Source organism: Agrilus planipennis, unplaced genomic scaffold (genome assembly GCF_000699045.2).
Source record: "Agrilus planipennis isolate EAB-ADULT unplaced genomic scaffold, Apla_2.0 scaffold32, whole genome shotgun sequence".
Taxonomy (NCBI): Eukaryota; Metazoa; Arthropoda; class Insecta; order Coleoptera; family Buprestidae; genus Agrilus; species Agrilus planipennis.
Genome location: NW_020439506.1, coordinates 288393 through 301722, shown reverse-complemented (window position 1 = coordinate 301722; position 13330 = coordinate 288393). Strand labels below are relative to the sequence as shown.

Genomic DNA, 13330 nt, shown 5'->3' with positions numbered 1-13330 from the left:
CGTGATGAAACAAGATTTTTTTCTTCGCCAGATGAGGTCGTTTAATTTTCACCTCGTGGCTCAAACGTTGCAATAAGTCTGCGTAGTATTGACCAGTGATAGTATTACCCTTTGCAAGGTAATCAATGTATATAATACCTCTTGCATCCCAAAAAACAGTAGCCATAACCTTGTTCGCCGAAAAAATTGTTTTTGCCTTCTTTGGAGTTGGTTCCCCTGGTCCAATCCACTGTTTAGACTGTTCTTTGGTTTCAGGAGTGTAGTGGTGGACCCACGTTTCGTCAACGGTTACGAATCGACGCAAAAATTCGCTTGGATTACGCTTATACAATGACAAATTTGCGGTAGAAATGTTTTTTCGAATCAATTTTTGGTCGACTGTTAGCAAACGCGGCACCCATCTTGCACAGAGCTTTTCCATATGCAAATGTTGGTGCAAAATATGTTGCACACGTTCATATGACATCTTACAGGTCTCAGCTATCTCACGCACTTTCAATCTGCGGTCTCCCAGCACTATTTGATGAATTTTTTCGATCATATCTGGAGTTGTGACCTCAACGGGGCGTCCTGAGCGAGGCCCATCAGAGGTGCTCACACGACCCTTTTTAAACTCGGAAACCCACTGCTTAACGGTTGAATATGACGGGGAGGATGTCCCCAGTGTTGAGTCCATCTCTTTTTTAATTTCCTTCGGCGTTAACCCCTTCAAATAAAAGTATTTGATGACAGCACGATTTTCCTGCTTTTCCATTTTTACGAAAACCACAGAGGCGTCTTGTTCAGCGTGCTGTCAAACCTACACTAGCAAGGAGATCGGGCTGAAACTATAGCTACAAGCTATCCAAGGATGGTACTATAGAATGTCACCTCAAGGTAGGCCTAGTGGCGTCATCTCTTGGTTAGGCCGGAAACTTATCAATCCACCCTCGTATTCGTTATGTAGATAAAGCAAAATGTTCACGTAATACAACTATTGCACATTTCTTTTATATGGGATCTATCTTATAAAAATAAAATCATCCAATGACAGATTTGACGTAAGATGGTCGAAGGTTGCTAATCGGTTACAAGTAGATGTAAACGGTCATAAGTCATAAGTATATATAAATAAATACATAAAGAATAAATATTCGATAATTGAATGATACCGATGCGTTGCAAGACATTGATTACCACTATGGAGTGCCACATAACTTGAATACTCTAATGGCAGAAAATTAAAGATTTTTCGCGCACTAGGAGCATTAAATTTACTAATGAATAATTAATCCTGGTGATTACTCGCCGTATAAACTTCCAACTTCATTTCCAAAATATAACGTTTCAGTATTGGATTTGATGAAATTTTAGACGTGATTGGTTTGGAAACATTTTCGGGTACATAATCACCACAATTCTTTTTTCCAAAAAAAATTATCAATTTTATTCCTTTGACTTTATTGGACAGTCGCATAGTTGAAGACGACGAAAGGACTTTTATATAAAACGACGTCCCATTACCTTTGCCTGGTTATTTCCGGTTAGGTTGACATTTTTTTTTCGATTCTCTCCCGCCTTATCTCGAAATGGACCAAGATTCCGGCTATATATCATCATCACCATCATCATCATGAGAAAAATGCTCCAAATTAGTTAAAAAGCTAATGTAGCAAGTGGCAAAAGGCTGAGGTGACATGTTTTTTTTTTGCGCGTCATCTCCCTGCCTACGGAGTCCGTAATTTTTTTTCTTATGTGGCACGTGCGAAAAAGCATAATTTTGGGGAATGCTCCTTTCTTTAACTAACGTCTATTTGACAATATCTCATGTTTCTTTAAATACCGGTCTAAACTAACCGAAATCTCTTTTGAACAAAATAAAGCAGCCCTCAAAGACTTTAAATTGCATAGTAGAATGAAGATTCGGCCCATAGGGCCGTGGTCTAAGTGAACTGTTCTGTCCAGACGTTTCGTCAGCATCCTCAGTGGTAGTGCTGCGTAGACAACGTGAACGTAGATTATATCTCGAAGTCTCGATAGTCACGTTGCAACCCATAGTTTTAAACTCTTCTATCAAGTTATCAACTAGCCCTTGGTAATTTTCAACTTTGTTATTCCCTAAAAGTCCAGAAACTACTCCTTTAAAAACTATTCCAACTTTTTTGTTGAGCACTTTTTAATTTATGAATCAACTAAAAATTCAAGCTTTAACCTTTGCTTCTGACAACTTTGGAAAAAAGTTGTTTAAAACCGTAAAAGCTTTAGATCATTTATCTAATTGTTTTACGAATTGTTTCGTAAGTTCTAACTTCAGGTTCTGCAATTGGTTCACATTTTACGTTTTGTTTCCCCACACGAAATTCAGTTCTTAGTGGCCATGATTTGTGAATTTAATGTTGAGCATCCGCTCTACTGTCCCACAAATAGAGATAACACGGTTATTTTGTATATCCACTCTACAGTCCCATTAAAAATCCTACCATCTTAAAATCTCCAATGAACTGTCACTTATACTCTTAATACTTCAAAGCTTCGAGTAAATTCTGACACTTTCATGTACAGAATAAGCGACTGGAAAAGATGGAAATTTATTTCCGTTATGTAATAAACTGCTTTCAGGCTATTCGTCGAGTTGTTAATAAATAAGCCGTGGACGTAGATTATATCTCGCAATCTCGACAGTCACGTTGTCAACGCAGCACTACCACTAAGGATGTCTGCAGTAGCTGACGAAACGTCTGGACGGAATAGTTCACTTAGACCACGGCCCTATAGTCCGAATCTTCATTCTACTATGGATTCTGGCCGTGAAAGCCTTTATTGCTTTAAATTGCATTTATATATTAACTTATATTCGTTTACTATTTATAAAAAAGATGTCTGAAGGTATTTATACAAAATTTCCTGATTTCACGTGGTCCAGGCAGTACGGGCGGGTAAATGATTCGAATTAATTTTTTTAAGCAATTTTGTTCAGAAGATTCTCCTGAATACAACGGTATAGATTGTCAACTGGTCGGGTATTGTTTTAACTTTTTATCCCGAACTATTTTTTTTATATTCTTTGGTTTAATCTCGATAAAAAAAGTCTTTATTTTTTTATGTAAAGTTAATATTTTTCGAGTTATGAATTTTTGAAAGNTTTTTTGTGTAAAGTTAATATTTTCCGAGTTATGAATGTTTAAAATTTGATAAATTGCACCAAAGAAATTTTTCTTTTTTCTATTAATATTTTATTATTATATTATACATTTCCACTGTCTAATACATACGCTACTGTTATCTTTCTTCCAATAGCATATCTTTTATATTAGCGCCTTGTAGTCAATCAGCCAACAAGGCTGCCTTTTAAATAATTAAAACATAAAATCTTTTATAGGAAACATAAAAAAGAGGAGTATCGATAAGCTAAAAGTTGACCCCAACAGGACAAAAAAAATTAACTAGATTTTTTTCTATATTTTTCGGAAAATACAGGACACTAACTTAATACTGCAAAAACTTAAAAGCAAAAATTACTAATTTTTCTTAACAAGAACAATTGACAAACTAAAGTCAAAATTACTTTTTTTTTAAAAAATCGTATCTTTTTTTACTACATCGAGTTGTTTTTAAACATAAGCGCATTCTTTTAGCATTTTGATTTTTGTTTTTTAGATTTGCTGCCGTCTAAAGAACAATATGTTAAAAAAGTGCGCTCATAGTAAAATAAAACATTTTTTGCATGCTAAATCTACAAATGTAAGTTTGATTCAAAATTTCTTATAATGTTACATACTTATTTGAGTGGTGTTTAAAAAACAATAAAAGATATTTTTGAAAAAGGAATAGTATTTTTATTACGTATAAGGCTCATGCTATTCAAACAACAAAATTTTTCCTAAAGGGGCGCACTTTTCATAGATTATCGATACCTCTCCTTTCTTTGGCTCAATTTAACAAATATAGTTACAAATATATATACAATATTAGAAAACACACTTTTTATTAACTTTTCAAAGCATAGATAATAGTAACTTTCATGTATATTTCAAAAATTTCCTAACTCGAAAAATGTTAACTTTACAAAAAAACTTCACACCTTTTTTGTCGAGATTAAACCAAAGAATATAAAAACAATGTTACGGCCAGAAACAGTTGCTTCCGAACAAAATTGAGTAAAAAATTTAATTCTAATAATTTTTTCCACTCATATTGCCTAGACCAGTGATTCCCAACCGGTGGTTCGCGAACCCCTGAGGGTTCGCAGTGTTTACAGAGGGGGTTCGCGAAAATAATATTGTAATGGTGGATTTTTTAAAGCGTCATTAAAATCATCATCATCATCATCATCATCATAGGGTCGTCAGTCCTAAGACTGGTTGGACACGTACCTCCACTCTTTCCTATCCTTTTCCATCCATTTCCCTAAAACTAGAACAACCTACATCTTTCACTATTTGTGAACAGTAATTTAACCTAGGTCTACCTCTACCCCATCCTAACTCCTGTTTCTGCCTCTAATATGTCTCTGACTAGACCTTCATGCCTAAGAAGGTGTCCTACCAACCTATCTCGCCTATTTCTTATTTAACTTCCACAGAGTCCTCTGTTCTCCTATTCTTTCTAATACCTCTTCATTTCTAACATTTTCTACCCACGTTATCCTCATCATTTGCCTATAACACCACATTTAAATGGCTTCTAACTTTTTATTTTCCGCCGCGCCCACTGTTCCTGTTTCGCACCCATACAACGCCGTGCTCCAAACATACACCTTTACCAACCTTTTTCGAATTTCTAAATTAACCGTTCGCGAGCATAGCAGTCGCTTCTTTTTATTAAAAGCGACACGACCATGCGCTATCTTCTGCTTTATATCCCTACTACTCCTTCCGTCCTGACTTATCTGACTTCCTAGATATCTAAAATCAGTCACTTCTTCTAATTTTTCGTCTCCTGTCCTTATATTCGCTCTTTCCCTACCTTTTCTTCCCTTGCATACCGATATTTTTGTTTTACTTTTATTTATTTTCGTACAGTATTGTTTTGTCAATACCGCTTCCATTTTATTTAAAGCTATCTCTAACTCCCCCTTGCTAGATGCTAATACAAGTATATCATCTGCAAATCTAAGCATACTAATTTTTTGCCCCTATATATCTATCCCTACAGTTGTACTGTCCTTAATGATGTTGATGGCGTCTTCGATGTATAGATTAAAAAGTAGCGGTGACAGTAACAGCAATTAAAATCAAAAGCAAAAAAAAGCAAAAAAAAACAAACAAAAACACAAAAATTAAAGAACACACCCACTGTAAACAATCTGTTTTACACTGGCCTAGACTATACCTTTTTACAAAAGATGATGCCGCCCTTGATAATTGCATGCAATAAAATGTCCCATACAGCGAACACGGTTCTCAATTTACCACTGCTGTATACACGCTTATGACTTTAACCAACTCCAACTAATGAACTATGAATAATATGTAAAGTATTTAATTTATCAAATTATATACACAATTTAGTCCGTATACATAATGTCCAACCATTATGTATAATCGCTATTTAATTACATTGTCTATGACATATATACGTATACATATGACTATATACGGTACGATTTAGAAGGTTAATGACCCATCTCATCCCAAAGGCCACATGTGTGTCAGTTGATAAAATACCTACATCTATACGCAACTCCCTCACTCGTCTATTCCAAAAATAAAACATTCTTCAGACTTTTTCAATTTTATTTTATTACTGTTCCTTCAGCATTTCTTTTAATAATTTTAACAATACAGAAGTAGGTACTTACTTCTCTACCTGTCAAAAAATTTCTGTTACCTATTTAGGTACGTAGCCCATTAAAAACGGTAGGTGCGATTTTATACCATCTAGCTCAAACACGTCAATTTTGGTTATAAGGGAGGCATCTATATTCAGTGTTTGCAAAGTGGGTAGGGAGAGCATACTTGAATTTTTAAACGGCAGGTCAAGTCAAACTACACACCATTTCAAAGGTCTTTTAATTACCAGTTGACTTTTTGAAGTCGAACTATTACCTCCGAGAAAATGCGGCTTCAAAATAACATTAATTATGCCATATTAACAAGAGTAAAGAGAAATTAGTGTTAGCTTCAGTGCACTTTTAATCGTCCAAATGTAACTTTCTAGATGTCAAATTAACAAAAATTCAAAATGACCACCGTCAACTTCCATGCAACAATAAAGGTTTTACTCAAATCGCTGTTGAACATTCTGCATGGTTTGTGGAGTAATTTGACGCCATTTCTCTACAATACGCTGTAGTAATTCTCCTAAAAAATTCTGTTTTGTTACATAAATTTTACTTTTTAAATGTCCCCACAAGAAAAAATCTTAATTAATGATATCTTGAAGGCGCATTTTCTCGGAGGTTAATGGTCCGATTACAAAAAACAGCGAATTAAAAGGCCTTTGGGGTTGTAGTAACATGAATGAAAACATTGAATTTAGATGTCCCCCTTACAACCAATATCGAGAATGATTACGATGAGCTTTTTATACAAATATCATGCTGGACGGTATAGAATTGCACTTATTGTTTTTAATAGGCTACCCTGTACCAGAATCTATTTCTATATATAAAAAAAGAGTCAACATTGCATTGAATATTTAATTAGGATCCTCACACGTTACATCATCATTATCATAAGAACGGCACCTCCATTCTTTCCTATCTTCGTATTTCTCTAAAACTAGAGCATCCCACTTTCTTAACTATTTGTAAACAATAATATAATCTAGGTCTACCTCTACCCCTATTAACTACTGTTTCTGCTTCAAATATGTCTCTAACTAGTCCTTCCTCCCTCTAACAGTTTTTCATTTGTGAAACAAACAGTTCAAAATGTTTTAGACATGTGTTCATGTTTTAATTTTTTTTACATTTATTTTGAACACGTTTTAAACTTGTTTTAAACATTTTTTTTATCGTCATTAGTTAGTCGTGTTTCTAGTAGCGTTTTAAACATGCCCACCCTGTGAGATGTTTTCTTTGATATCTACTATGTATAACCAATACAAAGTCCACCAGTTAGGTCTTACAATACATTAGTTCTACTAAAGGGGTAGTTAGATATGTTATTATCTTAAACTTCAGTTAATATCTTGACAGTTCGTATACATATAAGTCGATATTACTTGTCTAGTTAGCTGATAATAATATTTCTAAATAAATAAAATGTCTAAGTGGTCGAGTGACGACCCGTGCGTTTTTATGCATTACAACTTTCTCCGTAAGTTGCCCGTAGATGAGTGTGTAAAAGAAATGAAAATTGTTTTGAGTGAAAAATGTCCATATCGCACAATAGTTTATCGTGGTAACTTTGATGTCATTCCAAGATCAGGGCGTTCCGTTCAGAAAACGTCGTAAAAGTATCAAAATTGTTAAAGGAAAATCGACGTACAGCACGAATAGTTAGAGGATATTTTGAAGTAAAAAAGTTTGTACGCTATAGGTGCCGCACGATCTCGAGGGACGTCAGAATGAACTAATGTCAAAAAAAGTTAAAAGCATGAATCTGGTACTTCAAATAGTATCAATAATCGGCGGGGTATTTTGGAACGAATAGTATTGAAAAGTTAACGTACTGTAACCACCCCTTGGTAAATAAACGAAATCTTTTTGTCCAAGCTTCAAGAAATTCAACCAAATTCGAAAATGGACATTTAGCATTTTCATCACGATAATGCACCCATGCATGAATCAAGTTTTTGGATAGCGGTGGAGTAAAAGTACTTGAAATTCCTGCTTATAGTTCTTATCTAGCTCCCTGTGCCTTTACTCTTTATCAAATCCAAGGATCAGTTGAAAGGGAAAAGGTTTCAAATAGATACTAAGGTTTTAGCTGAACCAGACCTGCTCAGACCTGCCAGAAGAAAAGTAGTATTTTGAAAGTGTACAAATAAAAGGGGTATTGTAAAACTAGTGACCTTTGCAAGTACTTTTACTCTAGCCGAAAGAATTTCAATAATGTTTAACATGTGATGTTTGGAAACAGTGTTTTAATCGCAGTTTAAAACACTAATTTAGAACATGCATTATTTAGATTGTATTTAAAACACGTGTTTTAAACATGCCAAACCTGTCTACCAATCTATCTCGCCTATTTCTTACTGACGCCTTCTGTTCTCATATTCTTTCTAATACCTTTTCATTTCTAACCTTCTCTAACTTTTCTCTCTCTTTTAATGTAGATATTTTATATTAAAATTATTATGTGCATATATGCACCTATTTACCTATTTTAATAAAATTCTATTTTTAAAACGACCTTAACTCTTAACCCAAAGCAGTAAACGACAATACATAATATACATGATACGACCTTGTATTGGTAATGTGTTACACAAATACAATTAGGTATGTGCTTTGAACATTACTTACTACTACATTTATATTTCTTGTTATAAAAACATGCGTAAAAAAAATTAGAAAAACAATGTTCACGTTTATGAATTATCCAAACAATATTTACCCCTTTTAGTTTTGCGAAGATTTTAAAAGACTATGAAATTTAAATAAAAGAACTCACAAGTAGGTCACGTAAATACTGCATAACTATTTAAAAATAATTGCACTGGGTATATTGTACCAGTTTAAAAATACATATACAAGCTATAAAAGTACTCATTAAGTACATATGTAGGTACCTACAACTAATACACATCTGTGTATGGTGTAGAAAGTAAATGCAATCATTCAAATTTTTATTTATTTCAGAATTAAATCGCAGCAAACAATATCGTTTCCATGCGGTTATAAATTCGCCAAAACCGTGTATTTTTGAATGAAGGTGGGTTGTTGAGAGTGCAACGACAGCCGAAACGCAAAAACATTTCTTTATCATCTGAACAAAGTAAAAGCAAAGGTTATAACTATTAATAAACTGCTTGGTCGTCAAACACTAATCGAAAATATTATTAAACCAACATATATACGTATTATGTTCGAAAACGTCCATATTCCTAATTTCAATGCATTTTGCTTTAACAATAACAATGTCACACAAAGTGAACAATTCTTTAAAATAATTAAACTTTTACAAAGCATTTTTTATGCAAATAGATGTTTCAATTTTGATTACTTTTAAGAAATTCGTGTAAATTTAAAATTGGATTTTCACATAGAAATAATAAATCGACACATACCTCCAGTTCCAAGGACTTTTAGAAGTTCAAAGTTTGACATATCCACTCGTCCCACACCGGACAGATTAACTGAAATAAAAATAAAATAGTTAAAAACTATTCTTAATAACTGTCGTAGCAGTTTTTAATCTCGTTCAATAGCTACATACACTCCTAACTAAATAAACAAATTTGCACTCTTTTAGATGTTAAAAACAATCAAGTTAAATGTGTATTTGCCTATTTCATTAATAAAGTGATAATTTTGCCGATATTTTTAAAAATATCAGAAGAAACACGGTTTATTTTTCAATCCACCAGTAATTTCTTGTCGGAGTAGGTCACTTGTAATATGTATGTCAGTAGCACAAAATAAGTCACTTTTAGATACAAATCCAAGCTATTGGTTAGGTCCACTTATCTCTACGAACTAGGTACCTTCATCAAGATGTTATGAAACATTATAATCAAGCTTGAAACAAATTCGTACCTACTTATAGTGTTTTTTAAAAAAATAAAAATTCTAACGAATCAAAAAGAGAAAGTCATTTATTATTACATCAATTTAATTGTTAACTGTAGCTAGATTGCGCTTAACAAGAAATAATTATTTGGTCTTTAAACGCTGGACAACCTAGGTACTTCCTTCAATTGGGTATTTTGTTAAGACTTTTTGATACGGTACATTAGAACTGGCTGGAATAACTAGTAACATTTGGTTCTCATCATAAAAAAAGTATAACAATAATACCTTGACCTTAATATTAAGAAAATACGTATGTATCTACCTACAAATAAGTGATTTATATCGTTATTTGCCTTTTATGAAACATTGTTAAATGCATTAAGTGCACTAGCTATTTAAAAAGCAATTTCCAAAGATGTACACGAAAACAATACTTTTAAAGATAATACAAAAAGGCCCGTCTCCTTGCAAAAATGTACTAGATCTAATTATAGCAAAATTATGATATTCTATTTAATTAGCGTTTTACTGTTTTTCATTCAATACCTAGGTACCTATTAAATATTAATTTGTAGCAAAAACTTTTTATTACCAGGTATCAATTGCGCAAGTTATTTTTGCGTATAAAGAAAAGCTTGAAAAATAAACATAATGCCTACCTATATTATTCTGATTTAATTTATACGCAACTATATATTGTTTGAGAGAATTATGAAGTAAAAGTATTATCATATTATCAGGATATCATGTACAATTCGACATAAATGACCAAATATACAGGTAAAAAAATACCTTTTTTAGACCATTCGGTCTGTTTTATGTGTGTTTCCAACTCTTCTGAAGTGTATTCGCTTTTATCACCAATTTTCTTATTTAAATCACTAGATGATGTAGTAAAAACTTTAGTTCTTTTCAATGCCTTTCCCATTGTGCACCATTCACTTTCAGATGAGTCTCCTTCGAAGAATCCACTTTCTTTAGTCTTTTTATGGTAACGCATTTTTTCTAATAGTATTGTACATTCGAAGTAATAACAATTGTTTATCACTATTTTTTACAATTTATCACAATTTTTTCATAAAGGAGACGTCATTATTCAGCATATTATTCAAAATGAATAGCGAAAGTAGATCATAAACACATACTGTTATAATATTCAAATTAAAAAGCAAAAGTACGTCAATCGTAAAGATTAACATAATAATTGTATTTATTTATTATTATGCTTTTGGTTAACATTTATACGTCAATCCCAATTTGAGGTTAAGTTGGGAAACACACATTTTTTAATGCACAATTCTGTCGTTCAAGTGTTAATATCCGAATTGCATCACTTATCTGATAAAAAAATAAACGATTATTAGTAACTAAAATGTATTAACACAACAAATGTCGCAAAAAAATATATAACGGTTTAAAAACATAAACGTAAACACGACCGCCAATCGCGTACCCGCAGTAACTACGAGTAGCTCTGCATTTTCATTCTATTCGTATAAGTTCGGATTTCGTAATGACGATCTGCCCCCACCTACTGACAAGGACAAGCCTACGGAATGAAAGGAGGGAAGAAGCTGATGTTTAAATTTCAAGATAAACAATATCCCGTAATCATAAATTACAAAGACGTTTCGAAAATTATTTTGAAATCGGCAGCAATGTTTGTTCACCACAAACATGCGTCTTCTTAACATTAAACTTTGCAAAGTATCGCAAAAATTACAAGACAACAAATTTTTTTAAAAAACTCATTGGTTTACAGTTAGGCATTCCCTTACATAAAGGTGTTTAATAGGTTGCCTGACAAAACCAAAACTAAAATGCATTAATTTAAATACATTTGATTAATGGAAATTAAAGTTTTATTTAAATTAGTTAAAAAGCTGTCTATTTCTTTAAAAAATTTTGCAGACATTAATAATTAATTAATAAAATTAATTTAACTGACTTCTTACCATACGTGATATTATGCCTCACAGTCTCATCTAAGGAAACTATTACTGTTTGCGTCATATTTCTGATAGACGGTGATGTTTGTGTTTTTGAAAGTGGCACAGGTGTCTTTTTAAAACTGTTCCCAGTTAATTCTGAAGCTTCCATTTCGTTTACGTAATATTTCTCATCGATATTTTCTTATTAATTCACTATCTTCAGCGCAAATAAATGTTTTGGAATGCAAAGTAGTTATTATTACTACAATAACAGAAACAACAACACTGTTTACACCATCATTAATTTGTAATTACCATGTAATACTAACGAATTATTTGTTTATTTAATGACATGTTTATAAATAAAATTCGTTTAACTCACTCGATATCTTCAACATATTATTGAATTGTCAACAGGTTTAAGGATTATTTTTTATTTTGTTTAAACAGTGTTGGACCAAATGGCCTTATAGATTATAACACAAAAAATAAACGCACTTTAATATTATTTTATTGTTCTAGAAGGAAAATTCAAAGTTAGGAATCGTTATATTCGGTACGAACACTGATATTGATATCAATTCGTTTTTATTTTTTGATTGCACATTCATGGATTCTTAACATACACATGTATGGATGTATTAAACGTACTTATACATAATATTTGCGCTCTTTATACACAAGGACGCAACCAAGATATTTCTGTAATTGCCGCAGTTGTTCCTGACATTGAATTTTTAACGATTCAAACAATTTATTTAGCGAACAGAAATACTGCACACAGCTTTTGAGAAACCTTCCCATAATCTAAACAAAATATTTGCGCATGTACGGCATTCCTTACACACTTGTTGCTGGACTATTCTAAATCGCGACATTGCTAAATCGATTTTCACGTTTATTTAATAATTAGGTACGAATTCTCCTTCGTTTCAAATTTTAAAGTTTAGGTGTATAACCACGCTCTCTCTCTCTTTTCCGAAAACCTATAAGCAATAAATAATATCGATATTATATTACTGATACGTGTAAATGACATCAGTTAATAAAGGAATTCATTACGATTTCGTAAATATGTAGTTTACTTCCTTAACTGTTTCATACGTAAAGAAGGACTACACGTGGACCGCAATTGTCGACTTATTAGTTCTCATCAGCTCGTGACCACTACAAACAATATCGGCAAATGAATTGATAAACGGGTTACTAATACGAAGTTGTTGTATAATAGGAGAACAATATATTATCAAGTAACAGGCAAAATATCACCATCTGGTGTTATTTGCTACAACAATAGTATTTTAAATGTTTGACAAAGCTTAACAAAGATATCTACTTGACAAAGTGAATGGAGGTACTGTCTCCGCTGACTACGCTTATAAATGTGTATAATAAGCAGTAAATATGTAAGTAAGTTAATAAAAAAATCAAAAACGTTACGTTCCTGGTAGTTACCAGACGTCTGGTTAATGTTTTTTATTAATTTTGTTACGTGCCTATTATATCACGTGTATATATATTTATAAGCTGCATCGTAGATACCCTTATAGGGTCTTCTTAAAAATTTAAAATACTACTGTGAGCAGCGAATGCCACTTCCTGGCGATATCCTGTCTCTGTTTTATAGTTGAAGATAAATAATTTGTCTTTACAGCAAGTCCTTTTAATATTAGCAAGTCTCTTAAAGATGTTTGTTTAGGTGGGGGGGGGGTCGAAAGAGGAGGTCTCCCCCACCACTGTACCATAAAACGTTCGTGGCGGTCTCACCCCCATAAAAAGTTATGGGGGTTCAAAGTTA

The 13330-nt window shown here is 32.7% G+C and overlaps 1 protein-coding gene across 4 annotated transcripts in view; it reads right to left on the bottom strand.

Moving 5' to 3' along the window:
• Nucleotides 1-12758, bottom strand: part of LOC108735737 (ribosomal protein S6 kinase alpha-5) — a 65819-nt gene extending 53061 nt beyond the window's left edge. The window contains exons 1-4 of one of the 4 annotated variants that reach the window (XM_018467859.2): nucleotides 11915-12758; nucleotides 11557-11794; nucleotides 10394-10939; nucleotides 9157-9225 (exon numbers count right to left, since the gene is read on the bottom strand). In XM_018467859.2, coding sequence (XP_018323361.1) covers nucleotides 9157-9225; nucleotides 10394-10601 — 277 coding nt within the window. In that variant the 5' untranslated portion in view covers nucleotides 10602-10939; nucleotides 11557-11794; nucleotides 11915-12758. Of the gene's footprint in view, nucleotides 1-9156; nucleotides 9226-10393; nucleotides 11087-11556 lie in introns of those variants that run through there. The other 3 variants (XM_018467858.2, XM_018467860.2, XM_018467857.2) reach the window with 3 other exon arrangements.
• Between the last annotated feature and the right edge of the window lie 572 nt (nucleotides 12759-13330).